Source organism: Bombina bombina, chromosome 12, assembly GCF_027579735.1.
Source record: "Bombina bombina isolate aBomBom1 chromosome 12, aBomBom1.pri, whole genome shotgun sequence".
Taxonomy (NCBI): domain Eukaryota; kingdom Metazoa; phylum Chordata; class Amphibia; order Anura; family Bombinatoridae; genus Bombina; species Bombina bombina.
The window spans coordinates 51,918,021-51,944,193 of record NC_069510.1 but is presented as its reverse complement, the minus strand read 5'-3'; the positions used below and the strand labels follow the sequence as shown (position 1 = coordinate 51,944,193).

Below are 26,173 nucleotides of genomic sequence, written 5' to 3'. Positions count from 1 at the left end.
TTGATTCTAGTATAGGTTTTGTATTTCTTTTCAAGTGATATTATCACTGCTAAATATATATTTTTTATCACTTACACTGATTTCAGCACATGTTTTTGGCGCATCCAACTGATATATTCTTGTATTATCAGTCTGATCCCGCCTCCCAAGGTCAGCCCAGCCCCAAAATACCAGGCATAACAAGTCATTAGAAATACATTAAAGGGACATAATACTCATATGCTAAATCACTTGAAACTAATGCAGCATAACTGTAAAAAGCTGACAGGAAAATATCACCTGAGCATCTCTATGTAAAAAAGGAAGATATTTTACCTCACAATCTCCTCAGCTCAGTAGAGTAAGTTCTGTGTAAAAAGTTATACTCAGCTGCTCCCAGCTGCAGGTAAAAAAAATAAAGAAATGAAGAAATGAACAGCAGCCAATCAGCATCAGCAGTGCTGAGGTCATGAACTCTTACTGTGATCTTATGAGATTTGATTTAACTCTCATGAGATTTCATAGTAAGCTTCCTTTACCTGATTGGTGAAATAATATGAGAGTGCACGATGCTCATCCCCTAAGCTGTCCCAGGACAGACACACTAAAATGCTGCTTAGAAATCCTTTACAATGGGAGGTGGCTACTGAGGAACTTTTGAGGTAAAATATCTTTCTTTTTTACATAGAGATGTTCAGGTGATATTTTCTAGACAGCTTTTTACAGCTATGCTGCATCACTTTCAAGTGTTTAAACATTTGGGTATTATGGCCCTTTAAGGGAAAAACAATATTACAGTACACCATCCCTTTACCAGAAGCATTTTTTTGCACACACTTGTAATGCTTGTAGTTCTTGAAATGAACCTTGTATGTCCCTTTAAAAATGTAAATGGTGAAATTCAGCATTAGCATAATACTATTAAAAGTTGTTCAAAATACTGATCTTAGATTTTAATAAAAAAGTATATATTTTTTTATTTAAATCTGATTTTTTTAAAAAATAAAATGTTTTTTTTTGAAGACAAATCTATCTAAATATAGTTTCTAATTAAGATACTTTATAATCTAAAGGTTATTCATTCTAAAATATAGATTTTTTTTTTTGGTAAATTCATTCCATTATTGTCAGATTATTTTGGGCAATTGTTTACCATAAAGATATTAACACATATTATTGGTTTTGTATTTCTGGAAACGTATTTGTATCTGCAAAAATAACTTGCCACTTTTTCAAGGCAAAAACAAAAAAAAAATTGAGAAATAGTCCTTAAAGGGACATAATCACAAAAGAAATGTTTTGGGTTTCAGACAAAGCGTACAAATTTCAGATTTACTTCTACTATCAAATGTGCTTCATTCACTTGGTATCCTTTGTTGAAGAACAATGCTCTACTGGGGCCTAACTGAACTGAACATATTGGGTGAGACAGTGACAAGCAGCTAGCTCACAGCAGTGCATTGCTTCTGAGCCTACCTATGTATGCTTTTCAACAATGGATACCAAGAGAATGAAGCAAATTAGATAAGAGAAGTTAATTGGAATATTGTTAAAAAGTGCGTTTTCTTTCTGAATCATGAACGTTTAAAGTGAATGTCAACTTTCAAGAAGGGGGGCCTGGTTTTTAAAAATACTATTAAAAACAGGGGCCCTTTCATTCATGAAAGTTTACATTTCACCCGTTTTGTTAAGCCGGATAAGCGATTCCCCCTCCTGCCGCTCGTCACTTCATACGTCAGCAATGACGAATCAGGCTTCCTCCAATCACGGCGTTGCCTCAGGCAATGATTCCCCTGGGGGGAAGCCATGATTGGAGGATGCCGTATTGATGTATGAAGTGACGAGTGGCAGGAGGGGGAAATCGCTGCTCCGGCTTGCAAGAAGGAAAGGTAAGTATTTTAACAAAACGGGTAAAATGTAAACTTTCATTATTGAAAGTGCCCCTGTTTTTAATAGTATTTTTAAAAACCAGGCACTCATTCTTGAAAGCGGACATTCACTTTAATTTTGACTTTACTGTCCCTTTAAAGCCATTGCTCCTCTGCAAATCTATGCACACAGAATCAACCCTTAAAGGGACACTGAACCCAACATTTTTCTTTCATGATTCAAGTAGAGAATACAATTATAAACAACATTCCAATTTACTTATATTATCTAATTTGCTTCATTCTTTAGATATCTTTTGTTTAAGAAATTGCAATGCATATGGGTGAACCAATCACACGAGGCATCTATGTGCAGCAATCAACAGCTACTGAGCCTATCTAGATATGCTTTTCAGCAAAGTACATCAAGAGAATGAAGCAAATTAGATACTAGAAGTACATTAGAAAGTTGTTTAAAATTGCATGCTCTGTCTAAATCATCAAAGAAAAAAATTGGGTTTCATGTCCTTTTAATAAGTTTCAAGAAGCTCACTGAATAGAAGATTGTGTGAGGAGGGAGGGACACAATTTAAAAATGAAAAATGTTATTTTAGTTCAATAAAACTATTGGAATGGTTAATATTAAAGGGACAGTCTACACCAGAATTTTTATTGTTTTAAAAGATAGATAATCCCTTTATTACCCATTTCCCAGTTGTGCATAATATACTTTTAACCTCTTTGATTATCTTGTATCTAAGCCTCTGCAAACTGCCCCTTTTTTCAGTTCTTTTGACAGACTTGCAGTCTAGCCAATCAGTGCCTGCTCCCAGATAACTTCTCATGCACGAGCACAGTGTTATCTATATGAAATATGTGAACTAACACCCTCTAGTGGTGAAAAACTGTTAAAATGCAATCTGAAAGAGGTGGGCTTCAAGGTCTAAGAAATTAGCATATGAACCTCCTAGGTTAAGCTTTCAACTAAGAATACCAAGAGAACAAAGCAAAATTGGTGATAAAAGTAAATTGGAAAATTGTTTAAAATTACATGCTCTATCTGAATCATGAAAGTTTATTTTGGCCTAGACTGTCCCTTTAAGGTAATGGTTATTATTCTTTAGTTGAATAAAACTATTTACATTGTTATTATTAAAGGGGCATGAAACCCAAATGTTTTCTTTCGTGATTCAGAGCAGGCAATATTAAGCTAATTTCTAATTTATTCCTATTATCAATTTTTCTTCGTTCTCTTGGTAGCTTTATTTGAAAAAGCAAGAATGTAAGCTTAGGAGCCGGCCCATTTTTAGTACATAACCTGGGTAGCGCTTATTGATTGGTGTATGTAGCCACCAATCAGCAAGCGCTACCCATGTGCTGAACCAAAAATGGGTATGTTGTTTTAATACGGAAGTGACAAGACACTTCTTTTGTTAATGATGGGTAAAAGTTCTAAATAACTCATCTATAATCTACATCAGTAAGTTAAAAGGACACAAAAAAACAAAAATAAAATGTAAAAAGGTCTAATTTTATGTAATAAAAAAGCACAACCTACAAAATACTTGAAAATATACTTAAAGGGACACTCAAGTCACAATGAAACTTTAATGATTCAGATAGAGCAGCAATTTCAATCAACTTTCCAATTTACTTCCATTAATAAAATGTGCACAGTCTTTTTATATTTACACTTTTTGAGTCACCAGTTCCTACTGAGCATGTGCACGAATACACAGAATTAACATATAGGCATTTGTGATTGGCTGATGGCTGTCACATGATACAGGGGGAGTGTCGGGGGAAAAAAAATCTAGTACTCATAAGTTCAGTGCTATTGCATTGTCTTTTTATCATGCATATCTACTGTATTTACTTGTTCTTTCATTGATTTTGCCCAGTCATGCTGTAATTTAACTCTGAAAAATGTGTTGGTCTTACAATTCATGGACCTGGAAGTGCACACTGCAGACTTCACAAGCCTAACCCTGATACATTTACAGTGGGTATTGAAAAGAATCACCCCCATTGAAAATAATCACATTTTGTTGCTTTACAGCCTTCAGACTGCAACGTTTCAAAATGTGATTAATTTCAAAAAGACACAGTTTTTGTTTATCCAGTTGTATTAACTCAGAGAAACTTATAACATCCAGTGAAAGATCTAACACCAACATGTCAGGCAAAAATAAAGACAATTCAAAAACAGAATCACTAAGTTGGAAAAAGGATCACCCCCTTGTGTCAGTATTTTGATGAACCACCTTTTGCTTTAATTACATCATTTAGCCTGTTGGGATATGTCTCTACTACCTCTGCACATCTAGACTGTGCAATATTTACCCACTCATCTTTGCAGAACTGCTCCAGTTCCGTTACATTTGGAGGTGACTGTAGTCTTCAAGTCATGCCACAGATATTCAATGGGGTTTAAGTCTGGTCTCTGACTAGGCCATGCAAGGACATTCACCTTTTGCTCCTTCAACCACTGTGTGGTCATTTTTGCTGTGTGGTAATTTTTGCTGTGTGCTTTGGGTCAGTCATGTTGAAAGGTTAACCTTCTTCCCATTGACAACTTCCTGGCAGAGGGCAGCAGATTTTCCTCAAGAATTTGATGGTATTTTGCCACATCCATTATTCCTTCTATCCAGTGCCTGTTGCAGAGAAACACCCCATAACAGGATATTGGATAGTATTGAATTTCCTCCAAACATATCGTTTGGTGTTGAGGCCAAATAATTCAATTTTAGTCTCATCTCACCATAACACCTTTTTCTATGTGGCCTTAGAATATCCTAGGTGTGTTATGGCACAGCTCAGTCGTGACTGCATGTGGCCTTTTTTTGAGGAGTGTTTTTTTTTCTTGCAACCCTCCCATACAAGCCACATTTGTGGAGAATTTGTGATATTGTTGGCACACGCACACAATGACTACTCTTTGTCATAAATTCCTGCAACTGCTTCAGAGTTGCTGTGGGCCTCGTGGTAGCCTCTCTGATCAGTTTCCTCCTGGCTCTTTCTTCAGGTTTGGAGCAACGTCCTGATCCAGAGAGGGTCTGTGTTGTATCAAATAGCTTCCACTTCTTAATAATAGACTTCACTGTGATTCTAGGCATTGATAAAGCCTTTGATATTTTCTTGTATCCATCTCCTGACTTGTGCCTGTCCACAACATTATCCCAGAGATCTTTTGACAGTGCCTTGCCACCCATAGTTGATCTTTTGCTTCAGTTGCACCACCAGCGACTGAGATGCTCCAGGAAAGCTATTTTCATGCTAATCTAATCAATATGCCCACAACTGAAGGTCAAATGGCTTTGTGTGTGCCGTTGAGAAGATGATTAGCTACACCGGATTGAGTTTACAAGTAATTTTAGGAGGGGTGATCCTTTTTCCAACTCAGTGATTCTGTTTTTGAATTGTCTTTATTTTTGCCTGATATGTAGGTGTTATATCTTTCACTTGGATGTTATAAGTTGCACTGAGTAATTACAACTGGACAAACAAAAACTGTGTCTGTTTTTATTTCAGGCTGCAACAAAATGTGATTATTTTCAATACCCAATATGTCCCTACTATCCTAAGCAAATAAGGAACTACAAAACAATAGTCATTTTGCAACTAAAATGGCAGAGGCTAGCCATATCTCCTAAAGTAACAGATCTGGTTTGGCTCCTCCAAATAAGGTAAACGGTGGGTATCGATTGTTCACTGAAAAATGTATAATATGTTAATATATTGCAAAGCTACTGAAGAGTCTTGTTATTACAAGGTGGTTTAGGTTTTCTAAATTATTCAATTATGTATTATTAAATTAGGTTATTAAATTATCAGCAGAAGGTCAAAAAGAGGCAAAAATTGAAATTGCATGCCCTATCTGAATCATGAAAGTTTGATTTGACTAGAGTACTGTCCCTTTAAGCATGCTTTACAATCTGTGCCTCTTTTTGACCTTCTATTGATAATGTAATAATCCCCCCCCCAAAAAAACTAAACCACCTTGTAATTACTTTCCAATTTACTTTTATTATCAAATATGCTTTGTTCTCTTGGTATTCTTTGTTGAAAGCTAAACCTAGGTAGGATCATTTGCTAATTTTTAAGCCCTCGAAGGCCGCCTCTTACCTCTGTGCATTTGGACAGTTTTTTTTATAGCTAGTCAGCGCTAGTTCACGTGTGTCATATAAATAACTCCACGGTAGTGAGCACAATGTTAAGAACCAGCACTGATTGGATAAAATCCAAGTCTGTCAAAAGAACTGCAATAAGAAGGCAGTCTGCAGAGGCTTAGATTCAAGGTAATCACAGAGGTAAAAAGTGTATTAATATAACAGTGCTGGTTATGCAAAACTGGGGAATGGTACATAAAGGGATTATCTATCTTTTTAAACAATACAAATTCTGGAGTAGATTGCCCCTTTAAATGATCATTAAAGGGACAGTTTACTAAAAAATATTCTTCCCTTTAGTTTGTTCCCAATGATCCATTTTACCTGCTGGAGTGTATTAAATTATATACAAGTATTTCCTTTACTCTTATATTGGCATTTGAAATAGTTGATTTAGCCTGTGGTATCCCCACCCATCCTGAAAGTTTCTGGCCTTAGGTCCAAGCTATAAATAAGCTGTGTAAACACAGCCAGCAGACACAATTACACTACCAGTGGGGTATAGAAGGTAATAAAATGTTAATTTTCCATTGTTCTCTAAAAGTATTGGCCTTTGGTTTACAGACAGATACAAGACAAAGAAGCATGTATATGTACACAATGTGATAAAGTAATGAGATCTGATTATACCTACAAGCTCAAACCATTTTATTAGGTTGTGGCTTCAAAACACAAAATCAGCTAATTCATATACACAAATAAAGCTTATAAAGCAAATTATCATACATTCTATACTCTGCAACTGGTAAAAAAAAGTATTTGGAAACGCATTAAGGGAAAACAATTTTACAGTATACTGTCCCTTTAAATACAGTATAATTGCACAATCAACAAATCCATAATAAAGAGACACTGCACTTTCACTTACTTTTAATTTCATATGAGCAGTAGATTTATTTCTGACATACTTAAAAAGTTTTTAATTTCCTTGTCCCTGTATCATGTGATAGCCTTCAGCCAATCAAAGGCACATGTATGTATGTAAATACTGTAAACTCATAAAAACGCTCACAGAAACTGGGTGACACTGATGTGACAACTTTACCCAAAAGGAATGGGATACTTAAACACAATTTAAATATTTTAGCCGGAACAAAGACTATTTTAACTGCCAATGTTTTATATACATGGTAGAAAGTTTTGGAGTACAAAGTCCCTTTAACAAATTTAATCGGATGTGTGCCATCTAATTCAGGAAGGGTGTGTTTATGAGGGAGGGGGAGTAAATACTCCAGATAAGGGATTTTAGATGTCAGATTCTTACCGTGATCAATGGGATACACCTTAAGACCATCCAGTTCAAACAGCCGCCCCTTTATAGGAACATAACTAACAAAGTGAAAAGCCTCCATGGTGCGGACAGCGCTGATTCCATTTTGTTTCTCAGGAAGGTGCCGCGGCTCAGGCCTGTGGGACCAAATACAGTTAAGGTTAAAGGGACATTGTACACTAGATTTTTCATAGCAAAAATGTTTTGTAGATTATCCATTTTTACAGCCTATCTGGGAGTGTTTTTGTAAAAATGTTGCTTATTTTTTAAGAAGATTTTCAGACTCCTAACCAAGCCCCACAGTGCCAAATGTGTACACGCGTTTACAGATTTCTGCTGGCTCCTGTTTATATTATCTGTCTTTTCATATGCAGGGGAGGGGGGAGTGTATGCTCTTACTGTTTATCCAGCTCCTTTCAGTGGGTGTCCCAGCCTAACCTCATCAACAGTGCTAAACGCGGAGCTTCTAAATAAGTTTTTAAAAGGTTTTATACTGGATTTTTAGATCAGTATCTGTGCATATTCTTCTATATTAGTAGTGTCTATTACATGCAGTTATATGAAATGTGGTGTATAAATTCCCTTTAAGAAACATGTGCTGTGATTGGGCAGCATGTTAGGACAGTGCTAAAGTGAGCTGATAAAGGAGGGAAGAGGAAGGCTGATAAGTGAAGCTGCGAATTCTTATTGGGATGGCAGAAACCACTTACATCTACTTTTTAGTTTTGACAGTCTAACAATTTATATAATGTTAAAGGGACATGGGATCCAAATTTACAATACAATTTTCAACAACTTTTCAATTTACTTCTATTATCTAATTAGCTTCATTCTCTTGGTATCCTTTGTGGAAGAAGCAGCAATGCGCTAGTGGGAGCTAGCTGAAAGCCAATGACAAGAGTCAAATATATGCGGCCACCAATCAGCAGCTCCTGAGTCTACCGAGGTATCGATTTCAACAAAGGATATCAAGAGATGAAAACCAAAACAAAAACAAATTGGATTAAAAAAGTAAATTGCAAAGTTGTTTAAAATCACAAGATCTATCTAATCACAAAAGAAATATGTGGGTTTTATGTCCCTTTAAACGTACATACCTGGCATGGCTATTGTGAGCTTTTGCCAGCTCTGGCGCATTTCCAATTGCGTAACCTTTACTCTGAGAGAGAAAAAGAGAGAGAGAGAGAGAGAGAGAAAGAGAGAGAAAGAGAGAGAAAGAGAGAGAAAGAGAGAGAGAGAGAGAGAGAGAGAGAGAGAGAGAAAGAAAAAGAGAGAGAGAGAAAGAAAAAGAGAGAGAGAAAGAAAGAGAGAGAGAAAGAAAGAGAGAGAAAGAAAGAGAGAGAAAGAAAGAGAGAGAGAAAGAGAAAGAAAGAGAGAGAAAGAAAGAGAGAGAAAGAAAGAGAGAGAAAGAAAGAGAGAGAAAGAAAGAGAGAGAAAGAAAGAGAGAGAAAGAAAGAGAGAGAGAGAAAGAGAGAGAAAGAAAGAGAGAGAAAGAAAGAGAGAGAAAGAAAGAGAGAGAAAGAAAGAGAGAGAAAGAAAGAGAGAGAAAGAAAGAGAGAGAAAGAAAGAGAGAGAAAGAAAGAGAAAGAGAGAGAAAGAGAGAGAAAGAGAGAGAAAGAGAGAGAAAGAGAAAGAGAGAAAGAAAGAGAGAAAGAGAGAAAGAGAGAAAGAAAGAAAGAGAAAGAGAAAGAGAGAGAGAGAGAAAGAGAAAGAAATCATTAAATTCACGTTTCCTAACATTTTTTCTGATCCCTGTATTATTAACCCCTCACACGGTACCTCCGGACTGAATCCTTTTGTAAAGTCCTTTATACGGCTTAACGTTGGTCCCAGGTGAACCCCGCTGCAGTTGAGCAGCACACTCAGAAGAGCGTGAGTAGCGCAGGAATTAGGGATTAGCTAGAGAGATATAAAGTAGAGAACGATACTTTATAAGTACAATCGGGTATGTAGGGGGAACTACACTGAAAGCAAATAAAACATATTGTCTTATACTAGAAAATTGTGTATTAACATAGTAAGAGGAAAATTAAAGTTAAAGGGACACTCAAGTCAAAATGAAACGTTCATGATTCAGATAGAGCCTGCAATTTTAAATAACTTTCCAATTTACTTCCATTAACAAAATGTGCACAGTCTTTATATTTACCCTTTTTGAGTAGCCAGCTCCTACTTAGCATGTGCAAGAATTCACAGAATATACCTATATGCATTTGCGATTGGCTGATGGCTGTCACATGGTATGTGTATGCATTTGTGATTGGCTGATGGCTGTCACATGATTCAGTGGGAGTGGAAATAGAAATAACTGACATTTGTCAGAATAAAATATACTACTCACTTGAATTTCAGACTAAGGGGTAGATTTATCATAGTGCGAGCGGACATGATACAATGTAGCGTATCATGTCCGCTGCACATTGATAAATGCCGACAGCATACGCGGTCGGTATTTATGATTGCAACAGCAGTTCTTGTGAACTGCTGGTGCAATGCCGCCCCCGCAGATTTGCGGCCAATCGGCCGCTAGCAGGGGGTGTCAATCAACCCAATCATATTCGATCGGGTTGATTTCTGTCCGCGGCCTCAGAGCAGGCGTACAAGTTATGGAGCAGCAGTCTTTAGAAACAAGGGGCATCAAGCACCATACGGACCTTGATAAATCGGCACCTAAGTGCTATTGCATTGTTTTGTTATCATATATGTGTTATTATGCAAATCTACTGTATTTACTGGTCCTTTAACTTTTTCTTTGTGGCATCTAAAGACGGCAAATATGGCTTCAAAAGGACCATACAGTAGTACTCCATACTTAACGGCTGCAAAATAAAAAGACAATGCAAATTTTAACATTTACTTCAATTTGCTAGCCCCTATATCATGTGACAGCCATCAGCCAATCGCAGACTCATATGTATATACTTAACGCTTGCACATGCTCAGTAGGAGTGTGCATATAAAAAGACTGCACAATTTCATAAAAGTAAATTGGAAAGTCTCAACATTAAAATATCATGATGCAGATGGAGCATGCAGTTTTGTTTTGTTAAAATAACTAGCGGTAAATTTTCCCCCATATATATGTTTTAGATATTTAAATATCACACTTTAATTATAGAATTGGGGGGGATTTTAAATGTCCCTCCTGCTCTGCTCCCCCTTCCTCTCACCTGGTGGGCAAAGAACATGTTATTGACAACTTCGTCCTCCATGACAGACGTGTCGTCCAGCAGAGTAGACACCTTCCTTCGTGAGCGGCGCTCCTCGATCCATTTAAACAGGAAGATGAAACCATAAACTGGCCTGAAAAGGATGATCAGAGATCAGTGGAGAAAACGTACAAAACGGTCAAAACGCGCCAACGTATAGAAAATCAGGTAAATGAGGAAACAATAACATACCCTGGGCACTTGCTCTGCAAATCATAGATCTCCTCCACCTGTACCCCTTTCACACCTGCCAGAGAGATCAGCATAAAACTTACTTATCTTTCTCACTCTTAAAGAGACATAAAACACATATTTTCTTGCATGATTCAGACAAAATATACAATTTTAAACAACTTTCCAATTAACTTCTATTATCAAATACGCTTCATTCCCTTGATATCCTTTGCTGAAGGAGCAGAAATGCACCTGAACACATCTAGTCAGCTAATCACAAGAGACACCAAACACCAGCTAGCTCCCACTAGTGTAAGCTATGTACATATTTTTTTCAACTATGGATAGCAAATGAACAAAGTACATTTTGAAATAGAAGTGCAATTAAAAGTGTCTAACATAACATGATCTTCCTGAATCATGCAAGTTTAAATTTTCCTTTCCTATCCCTTTAACTCCCCACCCCAGCCACACCACCAGCACCGGAAAATAATGTCCTCCTCCCCTATCCAAAACAAATAAGCTCCCTTTTAACCCCTTTGTGCCAGTATAATAGTGTTCACATTGGAATGATGTTCAGATGTAAACACTATTAGCAAAAATTAAATCACGTGATCGACGATGCGATCACGTGATTTAAGGCCAGGATAGGATTATGGGGTACTGCCTAAGTTGCTAGGCACGCCCCCCAGGCCGATACTTCAAAGGAAGCGTTCTGTGAAACGCGCGTCAGGGGTCCAGCAGGAGCAGCCGTGTCTCTCCTGTCTGCCTTTTTTTAATTGCTTACCTAAGTTGTTAACTTGATACTATGGTTCAACAATAAGAGATACCTAATCCTGGTGCCCACTGTATTAGATGTTAAAAATTAAAAGTAATCCAGCCCTCGGATTGTAAGGGCTTAGTTTACTCTATATTGCAATATCAGTGGGCCCATGTTTACTAATGGTGAATAATTATTTGAACCTCTAATTCTTACCTGAAAACTAGGTTTAAGTGTTTTTAAAATCCTCTGCTACTGTGTGAATGTGAGTTCCTAGTTTATATAAATAAAGATTTAAAGTATGAATGGTATGGAACTTTTTAAATTAGAGTATTCATCCTAAATAATTTTCCTTGGAGTAATATTGATATTGTTTTTGTGGAATTCAATGCTACAAACTTTATTGTATTCCTTATACAATTAGTTTAACTAGTTGCCGATACTTCAAAGGGGGAGAAGCTGCAGGACGCTGTATAAGACAGGACGTTCCATGCCGCCCTAACGGCGTTATAGCCCAATGCTGTTAGGACAGCATGGAACGTCCTAATGGCGAGAAGGGGTTAACAAGGTTTCATAATGCCACATACACTTAGTATGTCACTTACCAAAATCCTCTACTAGCAGTGTGAAGAGTCCTGGAGAGAGAATATACAAACACTGTTAGACACATAAATGACATATAGCAGAGTATGACAAATTCTGGAAGCCAGGGTGCCATGGATCCGAAAATCCTATTTCTGACACCTAACTTTACTTTTATAAGATGGTGACGGTCTACAAGCCATCACATGTGGGATTAAACTCCAGTCAACAAGGAGAAGGCAAAAACACACAACATAAAAGTTTTTAATCCCTCCTACTTACCCATAATCCCTGCAGGCCCCTGTGCAAGTTTAGCCCCATATCTGTCTTAACCCTCACAATTCCATGGTGGTTTTGTGAAAATCATAGCTTGGGTATAGGATCTCACATGTGATAGACTCTCATCATTTTATGGCAGAAAACAAAATTGCTTCCCTTATAAATTCATTTATTTCATCAGCTGGTGGCAGTAACGGTTGCAGTTTACTTACCCTGCTTTCTCTTTTACTGCTTTTATAGTTTTTCCTTTCTCTTGGACATATGTATGGCTGAGGAATTATGGGAAAGATTAAAAGCTCTGTCATGTTGGGTGTTTTTGCCTCCTAGGGCTCCATTTTCCATCCACGAGTGGACAGGGACCCCAGAGGCAGAACTTTTTTTCACTTTCTGCAATGAGTTATTTTAGTAAAAAATTTGCTGCAGATCATAATTTTAAATAAAAATCAATTTTAAATTAGGCAATTACACTAAAGCACCAGTTCAATTGCAATGTGTTGGTTAACTGGAAGATAAAGTAATTTTTAAAGTTTTATTATATAGTGCAATAGTTGAAAATTGGATTGCAAATTAGCTGCAGACAAAAGAAATTGTAAAAAATGTCTCTTGAATAAATTAGTTTCCTTTTCTCTTGGTCTAACATAGAAATATAGTAATAAAAACGTACATTGCTCATAAGAGCGTCTTAGATGCAGAAAAAAAAACAGCTTTGCAGACTGGGAAAGGCTAAGTGTGGGTTTGAGCTAGTAAACAAATGCACTGCTGCTCTGCAGCGCTACTGCATATTTGGCTGTTCTCTTCAAACAGCACTTTACTCTGGATGCACTGTGATAAGGAAAACTTACACAGTACAGCTGGAGCACACTGCTGTTTGAACAGCCAAATATGGAGCAGCATTGCAAAGTTAAATCGTTGACAGTTCCTGCATGTGTCCTTTTCTTTCTGCGATGACATCTCAGATCACTGCATCTTCTGCCTTGGGGACAGGGACATACGTATTCGCCCCTGTCCAGCCGACTTCTCCTCAGGGTGCAGCAATTCGCTGCATGCACTAACCATTGCACACAAGCGCTCCTGTGCAACCCTGCCCCCTGTCCACGCACAGCCGATAATGCGTGGGCAAGATCTGTCAATCTCCTCAGTCAGACTGCGAAAGTGTTGAAAGTAGGGGCGCTGTGTCACCTCCAGGGAACCAAGCTGCCCACGTCCTCTGAGTCAACTTTGTTGCTTTCATCTCCAAAATAAAAGAGCTCACAATAGTGTAGCAGATTTCAGACAATGTGGTGGGCGCACAAACTGGTTATATTCACAAGATTGCCGTTAAAATAAGCTTTTATTAAAATCATCACAAAGGTGTCTTCAGGTGCAGCTTCAGGTTTAATTTAAAATACAGCTCAACGCGTTTCAGCTAAAAGAAGCCTTAATCAAGAGCATAAAGTTAAAACAATTTCTGGAACAAATGGTTAATCTCCCCGGTCAGGCTACGAACCTGCAGTCAAAGGGGGTAGAAGGGCTTGATAAATCGAGCCTTTAGTGGACTGGGGTTGAATACCACGCTATGGGTCATGGACTCTCACCATCATGAAACAAATTTATTTATCAGATAAACGTAAATTTTCTTTTATGGCCCTCTCAAGAGTTTTCCTTAAAAGGACATTAAAGCCATAATTAGACATAGCATACAATTTTAAACAAATTTCCAATTTACTTATATTACCTAGGTTCTAGCTGCTGATTGGTGGCTGCATATATATATATATATATATATATATATATATATATATACACACACTGATTGCCATTGGCTCACCCATGTGTTCAGTTAGAAACCAGTAGTGCATTGCTGCTCCTTCAACAAATGATACCAAGAGAATGAAACAAATTAGATAATCCAAGTAAATTAGAGAGTTGTTTAAAATTGTATTCTCTATCTGAATCATGAAAGAAAAATGTTGAGTTTCATGTCCCTTTAAGTAAAACACATCCTCTGGCTGCTAAAGTTTGTGTTCACTTCAAATGATGGTATACTTTGTTAAAGAGAACACCTACGGCTGCAAACTGTGCGTTTCTGAAGCTCTAGATGGCAGCAGTGTTTAAATAATGTATATTGTTAAAAGCAAAGCTGCTGTGATCCAGACACGTGCATGCCCCTGAGTCTAACTACCTGCTTTAAAAAAAAAAAAAGGGATACCAAAAGAACAAAGTTTTGTTTTTTAAATTTGGGCATCATCTCCCTTTAAAACGTAAGAAGAACATGATGAAATCATTTTTGTAGCAAAAATTACACAAACAGGAGTTAACAGAAGTTTTTTGTTTTTATTTCTACAAGTTAGCAGATTAGTCATGTATATTGTATTATTGCCAGTAAATTGTAAGGCAATGAGTTATTAATAAACAAAAAGCAAGCTTATGGTTTCTAAAAACATCATTATGTTTACACATATAGGGCAAGATTTAACAAAGTAAGGCAGACAGGGGCGTATATATCTCCGCCCCTGTCTGTCTGTCCTTGCGTCAAGCTAGTGTGCCACGCCACCAATCATTCGGGTTATAAAAGTTCAAGGGAATTGACATTCGCCACATAACAGGTGGTGAAGTGACTTAAGAAGTAGCACTCTGATGACCGCTACTCCTTAAAGTGTATGTCAATTTTGATGCTAAAGTGCCCGGTTTTTAAAAATTCAATTAACCCCTTAATGACCGAGGACGTGCAGGGTATGTCCTCAAAAAAAAGGCAGTTAACGCCTGAGGACGTACCCTGCACGTCCTCGGTGTGGAAAGCAGCTGGAAGCGATCCTGCTCGCTTCCAGCTGCTTTCCGGTTATTGCAGTGATGCCTCGATATGGAGGCATCCTGCAATAACCTGACATGGCCATCCGATGCAGAGAGAGCCACTCTGTGGCCCTCTCTGCACCGGACATCGATGGCCGGTATCGTTGGTGGGTGGGAGCCGACTTGGGAGGCGGGTGGGCGGCCATCGGTGTGCCGTGTGACGTCGAGGGGGGCGGGATCGGGCGCGGGACCGTCGGGGGCGCGCGCGTGCACGGAGGGTGGCGGGCGGGCGCGTGCACGGGGCGGGAGCGGGTGGGAACCGCTACACTACGGAAAGTGAATAAAAGTAAAATGTTAAGTGGCCTAGGCACACCAAAAAAAATCAACACTAAAAGAGATCGTGGAGGGGTGGGGGGTTGGTTTTTGTGTGGGGGGGAAGCTACACTACAGAAAAGTCTAAAAAATGTAAAACAAATACATTTTTTCTTCTAAACTGGGTACTGGCAGACAGCTGCCAGTACCCAAGATGGCGCCCATTAAGTTAGAGTGGGAGGGTTATAGAGCTGTTTGGGGGGGATCAGTGAGGTTGGGGGCTAAGGGGGGAATAGTACACAACAGCATATGTAAATATGCTTTAAAAAAAAAAACACCAAAAAATACAAATATAGCTTTTATTTTAGTACTGGCAGACTTTCTGCCAGTACTTAAGATGGCGGGGACAATTGTGGGGTGGGGGAGGGAAGAGAGCTGTTTGGGAGGGATCAGGGGGTCTGATGTTTCAGGTGGGAGGCTGAGCTCTACACTAAATCTAATATTAACCCTGCAAGCTCCCTACAAGCTACCTAATTAACCCCTTCACTGCTAGCCATAATACACGTGTGATGCGCAGCGGCATTTAGCTGCCTTCAAAATACCAAAAAGCAACGCCAAAGCCATATATGTCTGCTATTTCTGAACAAAGGGGATCCCAGAGAAGCATTTAGAACCATTTGTGCCATAACTGCACAAGCTGTTTGTAAATGATTTCAGTGAGAAACCTAAAATTTTGAAAAATTTTACGTTTTTTTTTAATTTGATCGCATTTGGCGGTGAAATGGTGGCATGAAATATACCAAAATGGGCCTAGATCAATACTTGGGGTTGTCTACTACACTACACTAAAGCTAAAATTACCCCAAAAAGCTCCCTACATGCTCCCTAATTAACCCCTTCACTGCTGGGCATAATACACGTGTGGTGCGCAGTGGCATTTAGTGGCATTCTAATTACCAAAAAGCAACACCAAAGCCATATAAGTATGCTATTTCTGAACAAAGGGGATCCCAGAGAAGAATTTACAACCATTTGTGCCATAATTGCACAAGCTGTTTGTAAATAATTTCAGTGAGAAACCTAAAGTTTGTGAAAAAATTTGTGAAAAAGTGAACGATTTTTTTTATTTGATCGCATTTGGCGGTGAAATGGTGGCATGAAATATACCAAAATGGGCCTAGATCAATACTTTGGGATGTCTACTAAAAATATATATATACATGTCAATGGATATTCAGAGATTCCTGAAAGATATCAGGGTTCCAATGTAACTAGCGCTAATTTTGAAAAAAAAATGGTTTGGAAATAGCAAAGTGCTACTTGTATTTATTTCCCTATAACTTGCAAAAAAAGCAAAGAACATGTAAACATTGGGTATTTCTAAACTCAGCATAATATTTAGAAACTATTTAGCATGTGTGTTTTTTGGTGGTTGTAGATGTGTAACAGATTTTGGGGGTCAAAGTTAGAAAAAGTGGGGGTTTTTTCAATTTTTCCTCATATTTTATAATTTTTTTTATAGTAAATTATAAAATATGATGAAAATATTGGTATCTTTAGAAAGTCCATTTAATGGCGAGAAAAACGGTATATAATATGTGTGGGTACAGTAAATGAGTAAGAGGAAAATTACAGCTAAACACAAACACCGCAAAAATGTAAAAATAGCCTTGGTCCCAAACGGACAGAAAATGGAAAAGTGCTGTGGTCATTAAGGGGTTAAAAACAGGGGCACTTTAATTCATCAAAATTTACATTTCACTCCTGTTGAGAAAAAAAAAACAAAAAAAAAAAAAAACTTACCTTTTAATTTTCACAGCAGTTCCAGCTTCCTTCACCCGTCACAAAGCCTCTTCCTGGGTCTAAAATGAGGAATCCGGCTTCCTCCAATCACGGCGTTGAATCAGACACTGATTCCCCTGGGGGGGGAAGCCGTGATTAAAGGATGACCTATCCATCATTTCTGACGTCAAAAATGGCTTACAACGACCGGAGGAAGCTGGAGCTGCTGTCAAGATTAAAAGGTAAGTTTTTTTTTCACAACAGAAGTGAAATGTAAATTTTGATGAATTAAAGTGCCGTTGTTTTTAATCAAATTTTTAAAAGCCGGGCACTTTAGCATCAAAATTGACATTCACTTTAAATCTCGGCTACAGGATCGCTAGGCGAACCTGCAGCTGAAGGCACTCCAACCCCTTAAAGGGATACTGACCCCAAATTTGTTTCTCTTATGAATCCTATAGACCATGCAATTTTAAGCAACTGTCCAATTTATTTCTATTATCAATTTTTCTTCATTCTCTTTGTATCTTTATTTGAAAAAGCAGGAATGTAAACTTATGATCTGGCCCATCTTTGGTTCAGAACCCTGGCTGTGCTTGCTGATTGGTGGCTAAACGTAGCCAGCAATCAGCCAACGGTATCCAGGGTGCTGAACTAAAAATGGGCCGATGTTCTGTCGAAAACTCCAAGAAATCAAAAACTCCAAGATGACGTCACATTCCGGTGACTCTTCCATTTTCACTATCTGTTTTTGCCTCTGTCTGGGGGGTGCACCGCCGATCCTCAGGCATCTACCACAAGTAAACCTTGGGGAATGAGGTTTACAAAGGGGGGCTTCGCCCGCCTTGAACCCCCCAGATGGAATTAAAATAGATAGTGAAGATAGGCAATTACAGTCCCATCTGATTGGCCTTTGACTCTGTGAGGGACAGGATGCACAACCAATCAGATGTATGGATTCACCAGAAGTGACGTAATCTTGGAGTTTTCGATATATCACCGGTTTCTATGCTTGCATTCCTGCTTTTTCTAATAAAGATACCAAGAGAACGAAGAAAAATTGATAATAGGAGTAAATTAGAAAGTTGCTTAAAATTGCATGTTCTGCCCGAATCATGAAAGAGAAAAAAAATTGGTTCAGTGTACATTTAATAAATCTGGCCTATAATTTAGTTGCAGTCAGGTACTTTTTCCTCTTATTTTCTACCATTGGTTGCAGTCTTCAATCAGGTAGTCTGTCACAGCAGTTCAGAATCACATTGTTGTTTTTTTTTATTTATATGCAATATGTAATTTAGTCCCAATTCTAATTTTCCTCCTGTACCTACAACTCTCTTTAAAGCTGTTCTCTTATTTTAAACCCATTGCAGAAGCCAGTTGGTAAAGCCCTGCATCTTTATACTGGGCGGCGCCATATTGGAACGCATGTATTGTTGCACCCTGTGACAGAAGCTGTGCAATTTCACAGATCAGTGATGTTACTTGCTTTTTAACAGCTGAACCCTGCACTTTTTTTTTTTATGATTAGCTCACACAATAGAAAGGAGATGAGTTATATGTTTGCAGATTTTTGCACAGTTAAAAAATGTTACACAACAAATATAAAAAACCCTTAAAGTGCATGTAAAGTCAACCTACTTGCTCTGCATCATAGTGTGTATTTTATAAATTAATAGTGAGTTTCATTCATCAAAATCGCTACATCGAATTATAAAAGCAAATATTTAATAATTAGCTTTGTGTTCTTATCGGCGATTCCTCCGCCCGACATTATGGTCCCACATAATTTTTTTGATTGACAGTTCTATTTAGAACTATTTTTCTTTTCCCCGGGGCGTCAGGCCGGTTCTTACCTACGTCACGCAAATCTACTGCGCATGCGGAAACTACTGGATGACGTTACCACCGCAATGCGCGTCTGCGATTCGCGCATGCGCAATACCTCAAAGGGATCATTTATTCAATCTAGTGAAACGAGGTGCCGAGGTTTACAGCGTACTGATAGCTGAACGCATGCGCGTATTGTCATGCTAAAAGTAAACGCATGCGCAAATTAGAGCCCGGATCGTGAACGCGATTGAAAGCGAGAGCACGGATCGTGAACGCGATTGAAAGCGAGAGCACGGATCGTGAACGCGATTGAAAGCAACGTCATCGAGTGGGTGTTGGCTCTTACAATGATGCTGGGGCAAAAGCAGGAAGAAGACGGCTGGGAGGAGTACTATGCATAGAACGCAGCTAAGTTTAGAGATAAAAATAACGATAAATATATTTTATTTTGAAATAATATTATTGCGGTTTTCATATTTATAACATTGGGAACAAGTAGTTAACAATTAATATGCAAAACCTTACAATCACTTTAAGAATAATATAGAGAAATGCAGCACTGCAAGAATGTACAACCACAGCTCTGCATTGTGCACACTAACAAGTGCATGATATGGCTCGTCAAGAAGACAATATCACTGATTTGTGAATGTGCACCACTACTGTCATAGGATACAGGAATACTTCAATTTCAAGATGGAGGCACCCAGAGTAAAGATGCAGCAAGTCACTAACCAGCACCTTTGAAGGATTAAAATGAGAGAATAGCTTTAAAGTGACATTGTACACTAGATGTTTCTTTGCATAAATGTTTTGTAGATGTTCCATTTATATATCCCATTTGGGAGTGTTTTTATAACAATGTATAGTTTTGCTGATTTTTAAATAACATTGTGCTTATTTTCAGACTCCAAACCAAGCCCCAGAGTATTAGATGTAGACTGTTGTCTACAGACTCCTGATTGCTCCTGTTTGTGTAATCTGTCTTTTCATATACAGGGAGGGGGCGGGGTCTGCTCTTCCAGCTTTCTCAGCCCATTTCACTGTGTGTCCCAGCCTATACTGATCAACAGTGCTAAACTGAGAGCTTCTAACTAAGTTTTTATACTGGATTTATTATCAGTATCCGCATATTCTTCTTTATAGTAGTGTCTATTACATACAGTTATATTAAAACTGGTGTATACTGGCCTTTTGAAAGACAGCTGCAAGCACAGGAGGAAAACCAATAGTATGATGAGTAGTAACCACTCTACTTGTTACATCCTGCAGTTTAATGTCCCTTTAAACTGCAGCACATTACAGCTTTTTGCATGTGCACAGAGGTTAGACCTTTATTGTCTGCGCTTTTGGGAACCATGTATCACGTGGCTATGGTGAGCCTATGCATTACATCTCTAAAGTCAGTAAACAAGGAAGCCCACGCATTACATTGCTAGGGAGCATGTGTGACAAGGGTTGCCAGGTGTCCAGCAACCAGATAGTCCAGTTAAATCTTCACAAAAATATTGGACACAAATGTCCAGTTTTTTTAAAGTCCCTGAGTGTTAGCTAAATCTAAAAGGCCTCCCACACCTCAACACATTACAAATATGGAGCAGAAAGAAGTGGACAGTCAAGTAGGTCAAAGCACTTCTGTTTGTGTCAACAAAATAGTTAAAATTATTTATTGGTATGTTACTGGCAGCCAAGGGGTAAAATGACTGCTCGTTTGCAAAAAATATACACAGTAGGAATGGGATCAAGAGTTGGGGCTAAGGTAGAGCTTTGGGGGGGGGGGGGGGGACATTGTGTGACCCCCACCTTATATTGTGTCCAGTCCACAACAAAATGTCCATTTGTGGAGGACAGATGGTAACCCTATGTGTGTCCTATCTTTATGGTCAGTACATTAATGAGCATGTATGTCAAACATCTTTGGTCAGTAAACTAATAAGCACATACATTACACAACTATGGTCTGTACACTAATGAGCATGTACATCATACCTGTATGGTGAGGACATTAAGGACACTGTCATAGTTACTACACAGGGAAACACCCCCTATGATCATTACATTTGGGAGCACAGGGGTGTCTCCATGGTCACTACATTTGGACCCCGCCAATTGTCATTAAATTTGGACCCCCACAAATAATCACAAAATTTGGACCCCCCCATAGTCACTACATTTGGGAGTAACCCCCCCCCCCATGGTCTCTACATTTGGACCCCCACCATGGTCACTACATTTGGGAGCAAACACACACACCCATGGTCACTATATTTGGGAGCACCCCCCCCCATGGTTACTATATTTGGGAGCACCCCCCCCATGGTCACTATATTTGGGAGAACCCCCTCCCCCCATGGTCACTATATTTGGGAGCACCCCCTCCATGGCCACTAGGGAGCACCCCCCCATGGTCACTATATTTGGGAGCACCCCCCCACCATGGTCACTATATTTTGGAGCACACACACCCCCATGGTCACTATATTTGGGAGCACCCCCTCCATGGTCACTATATTTGGGATCACCCCCTCCATGGTCACTATATTTGGGAGCACACACACACACTCCCATGGTCACTATATTTGGGAGCACCCCCCCCCCCCATGGTCATTATATTTGGAAGCACCCCCACATGGTCACTATATTTTGGAGCACACACTCACATGGTCACTATATTTGGGAGCACCCCTCCCCCATGGTCACTATATTTGGGAGCACACGCCCTCATGGTCACTATATTTGGAAGCACCCTCCCAATGGTAACTACATTTGGAAGCACACCCCTCCCCCCATGGTCACTATATTTGGACCCCCCCCCATGGTCACTATATTTGGACCCCCCCCCCCATGGTCAATACATTTGGAAGCACACACATCCCAGAGTCACTATATTTGGGAGCACACACACCCCCCCATGGTCACTATATTTGGGAGCAACCCTACATAGTCACTATATTTGGGAGCTAACACCCCCATATACACAATATTTGGGAGCTAACATCCCTTATGGTCACTTTATTTGGGAGCACACACACCTCCATGGTCACTATATTTGGGAGCACACACACCTCCATGGTCACTATATTTGGTAGAACCCCCTCCATGGTCACTATATTTGGAAGCACCCCCTCCATGGTCACTATATTTGGGAGCACCCCCCATGGTCACTATATTTGGGAGCACACACACACACACCCCCATGGTCACTATATTTGGGAGCACCCGTCCCCATGGTCACTATATTTTGGAGCACACACCCTCATGGTCACTATATTTGGGAGCACACACACACCCATGGTTACTATATTTGGGAGAACCCCCCCCCCCCATGGTCACTATATTTTGGAGCACACACCTCCATGGTCACTATATTTGGTAGAACCCCCTCCATGGTCACTATATTTGGAAGCACCCCCTCCATGGTCACTATATTTGGGAGCACCCCCCATGGTCACTATATTTGGGAGCACACACACACACCCTCCCAATGGTAACTACATGTGGGAGCACCCCCCCCCATGGTCACTATATTTAGGAGCAACCCCATATAGTCACTATATTTGGGAGCAACCCCATATAATCACTATATTTGGGAGCTAACACCCCCCATATTCACAATATTTGGGTGCTAACATCCCTTATGGTCACTTTATTTGGGAGCACCGCCCCATGGTCACTATATTTTGGAGCACACACACCCCCATATATTTGGGAGCACCCCCTCCATTGTCACTATATTTGGGAGCACCCCCTCCATGGTCACTATATTTGGGAGCACCCCCCCCCCATGGTCACTATTTGGGAGCACACACACACACACCACCATGGTCACTATATTTGGGAGCACCCCCCATGGTCACTATATTTGGGAGCACCCCCCCCCATGGTCACTATATTTGGGAGCACCCCCCCTATGGTCACTATATTTGGGAGCACACACACCCCCATGGTCACTATATTTGGGAGCACCCACACCCCCATGGTCACTATATTTGGGAGCACCCCCCCATGGTCACTATATTTGGGAGCACCCCCCCATGGTCACTATATTTGGGAGCACCCCCCCTATGGTCACTATATTTGGGAGCACCCCCCCTATGGTCACTATATTTGGGAGCACACACACCCCCATGGTCACTATATTTGGGAGCACCCCCCCCCATGGTCACTATATTTTGGAGCACACATCCTCATGGTCACTATATTTGGAAGCACCCTCCCAATGGTAACTACATGTGGGAGCACCCCCCCCCATGGTCAAAACATTTGGAAATACACACATCCCAGATTCTCTATATTTGTGAGCACACACACACCCCCATGGTCACTATATTTGGGAGCAACCCCACATAGTCACTATATTTGGGAGCTAACACCCCCATATTCACAATATTTGGGAGCTAACATCCCTTATGGTCACTTTATTTGGGAGCACACACACCTCCATGGTCACTATATTTGGGGGCACACACACCTCCATGGTCACTATATTTGGGGGCACACACACCTCCATGGTCACTATATTTGGGGGCATACACCCCCATGTCACAATATATCCCTTATGGTCACTTTATTTGAGAGCACACACACCCCCATGGTCACTATATTTGGGAGCACACACACCTCCATGGTCACTATATTTGGGAGCACACACACCTCCATGGTCACTATATTTGGGAGCACACACCCCCATGGTCACTATATTTGGGAGCACACACACCTCCATGGTCACTATATTTGGGGGCACACACACCTCCATGGTCACTATATTTGGGGGCACACACCCCATATCACTATATTTGTGGGCACACACCCCCATGTCACTATATTTGGGGGCACACACCCCCATGTCACTATATTTGTGGGCACACACCCCCATGTCACTATATTTGGGGGCACACACCCCCATGTCACTATATTTGGGAGCACCCACCCCCATGTCACTATATTTGGGAGCACACACCCCCATGTCACTATATTTGTGGGCACACACCCCCATGTCACTATATTTGGGAGCACACACCCCCATGTCACTATATTTGGGAGCACACACCCCCATGGTCACTACATTTGGGAGCCCAAATGGTTAACACATTAGCCACACACACCCCTACATACATTAGGGAAAACATATACACGCACATCCTTACAGTCAGTAGCTAAACATGATGTATTTCTATACTCAATACATCAGTAGGTACACACATGACATTTCTAAGGTTAATAGTTAAGGAAGCACACAAGATGCATCTCTACAGTCAGAACAGGGAGCGCAGCCATTATACTGTCATAGGTACAACAACACAACATATATACCTGGATCACTCTCTAACTCTAACCAGCCTTTATTCATGTTGTCGCATCCATGTCGCTCCGCCTCAAACTTCTTACATCATTCTTGTGCGTCGGGAAGTAAACCTTTGTCTGGTCACATGGCTACCCAGGGTAGCCGCGGACGCCATATTTAGTTTGGGTAAGCATTGACATCATGGTTGAGAAATATTTCTCAGTGTGAGGGAAATTGACTAAGTCTAAGTTTTTTTTTAATTACTTCATTTTTATTGTCATACAGATAGCGCTGTATAGAGATTTCACAATGACTATGGCCTACTATAGCATTACAACTGTGATAGTTGTGTTATTAAGGTAAATATATATATATAATAGTATGTTCTTATTGTATTAGACACACTCACATACACAATATTAGTTCAGTTTAGTTTTCCTGTAGTCATGTTGTACCTAACATTGCCATCAATTGAGACAATATTTAGCATTATAAATGTTTGATTATTTCTAAAAAATATTTTAAAATAGATCAAATATATTATTGTTTTATAATAACTAAAACATTTTGATTTTGAAGTTGAATAGCCAGTGTAATTTGTGTTACAGCTTGTGTATTTGTGTTCTCACTGGATCTTTTTCATGGGCACACCACCTGGTTGATTTTACTGACCACCCCAATTTTTCCTTTAATGATTTAGAAAGAGGATGCAATTTTAAACAACTTTCCAATATACTTTAATGATCTAATTTGCTTCATACTCTTGATATCCTCTGTTGAAATGCATATCTAGATAGACGCAGTAGCTGCACATAGATGCCTTTTGTGATTGGCTCACCCATGTGCATTGCTATTTCTTCAACACGGGATATCTAAAGAATGAAGAAAATTAGATAATAGAAGTAAATTGGAAAGCTGTTTAAAATTGTATTCACTATCTGATTCATGAAATAAACATTTTGGGTTGAATGTGTCTTTACGCCAACATTAAAGGGACAATGAACTATAAAATTGGTTTCCCCTAAAAAGTGCCATTATAATAAAAACAAACAAAAAAAATACATGTTCTAATTTGTTAGAGCATGTACTTTTAAACTAGTAACCCTGCATCTTTATGTGTTTAACCCCTGCAAAGGATACCACGGATCCAACCAGCAGCATTAACTACACAGCTGGGTTAACGGCCTTTTAAGTATTTCCAATGTCTTGTTATGCCAACAGCAGAGTATAAAATGTTTATTTGGTTTATTTTTTATTTGAAATAGCTGGTTTTGCTCTTTAAAGCCACAACTCATTCAATGGACTGAGTTTGCAGGGAGAACAGATCTCCTTATCTTATCACTTTATGCACATCTCTTATCTCTGCATAGTCAAAGCCCTATACTTAGAGATAATTAAAGGGATAGTCTAGTCAAAATTAAACTTTCATGATTCAGATAGAAAAAATGAACATATCCCAATAGAGGGATATAAAAGAGCGCTGATATTTAAAATATAAAAAAACAATAATCAATATAAAACCAGGTAGTACACTTAAAATATAGTAGATCAAGTCTACCGTATTAGTCCTGTTTAATGTCCATAGACTAGTAAATTGAAGGGATAAAGGTATCCTCCTGTTACGTGGGTAGGGCTGCTCCTCTTGATCCCAGAGAGTGTGGAACAACTGTTAAAATAGAAAGTAGAAAGAGGGCGCCACAATAGCGTGATACCGTCTGGATATGTAGGTATAGATATAAGTAAGTATTATGCTTACCAGATGGTGTGACACTGTGCTGTGACCAGTGCAAGAAAGCAGGCTAGCACTTATCAGTGGCTAGTACACTGTGGAAGCCAAGCTCCAAAGGCACTTGTCCTAGTTGAAACTCTGAGTGTGTCTCCTGTTGGCTGGACTTCAGGTGCTGCA

General features: G+C 39.5%; 1 protein-coding gene across 2 annotated transcripts in view; it reads right to left on the bottom strand.

Annotated features, from left to right (window-relative positions):
* The window catches only part of BAP1 (BRCA1 associated protein 1), a 43,895-nt gene extending 19,533 nt beyond the window's left edge, over positions 1 to 24,362 (bottom strand). The window contains exons 1-7 of one of the 2 annotated variants that reach the window (XM_053695977.1): positions 24,297 to 24,362; positions 12,035 to 12,064; positions 10,688 to 10,742; positions 10,457 to 10,589; positions 9,066 to 9,185; positions 8,384 to 8,445; positions 7,281 to 7,423 (exon numbers count right to left, since the gene is read on the bottom strand). In XM_053695977.1, the coding sequence (XP_053551952.1) occupies positions 7,281 to 7,423; positions 8,384 to 8,445; positions 9,066 to 9,185; positions 10,457 to 10,589; positions 10,688 to 10,742; positions 12,035 to 12,064; positions 24,297 to 24,333 (580 nt within the window). In that variant the 5' untranslated portion in view covers positions 24,334 to 24,362. Of the gene's footprint in view, positions 1 to 7,280; positions 7,424 to 8,383; positions 8,446 to 9,065; positions 9,186 to 10,456; positions 10,590 to 10,687; positions 10,743 to 12,034; positions 14,036 to 24,296 lie in introns of those variants that run through there. The other variant, XM_053695978.1, reaches the window with a different exon arrangement.
* Between the last annotated feature and the right edge of the window lie 1,811 nt (positions 24,363 to 26,173).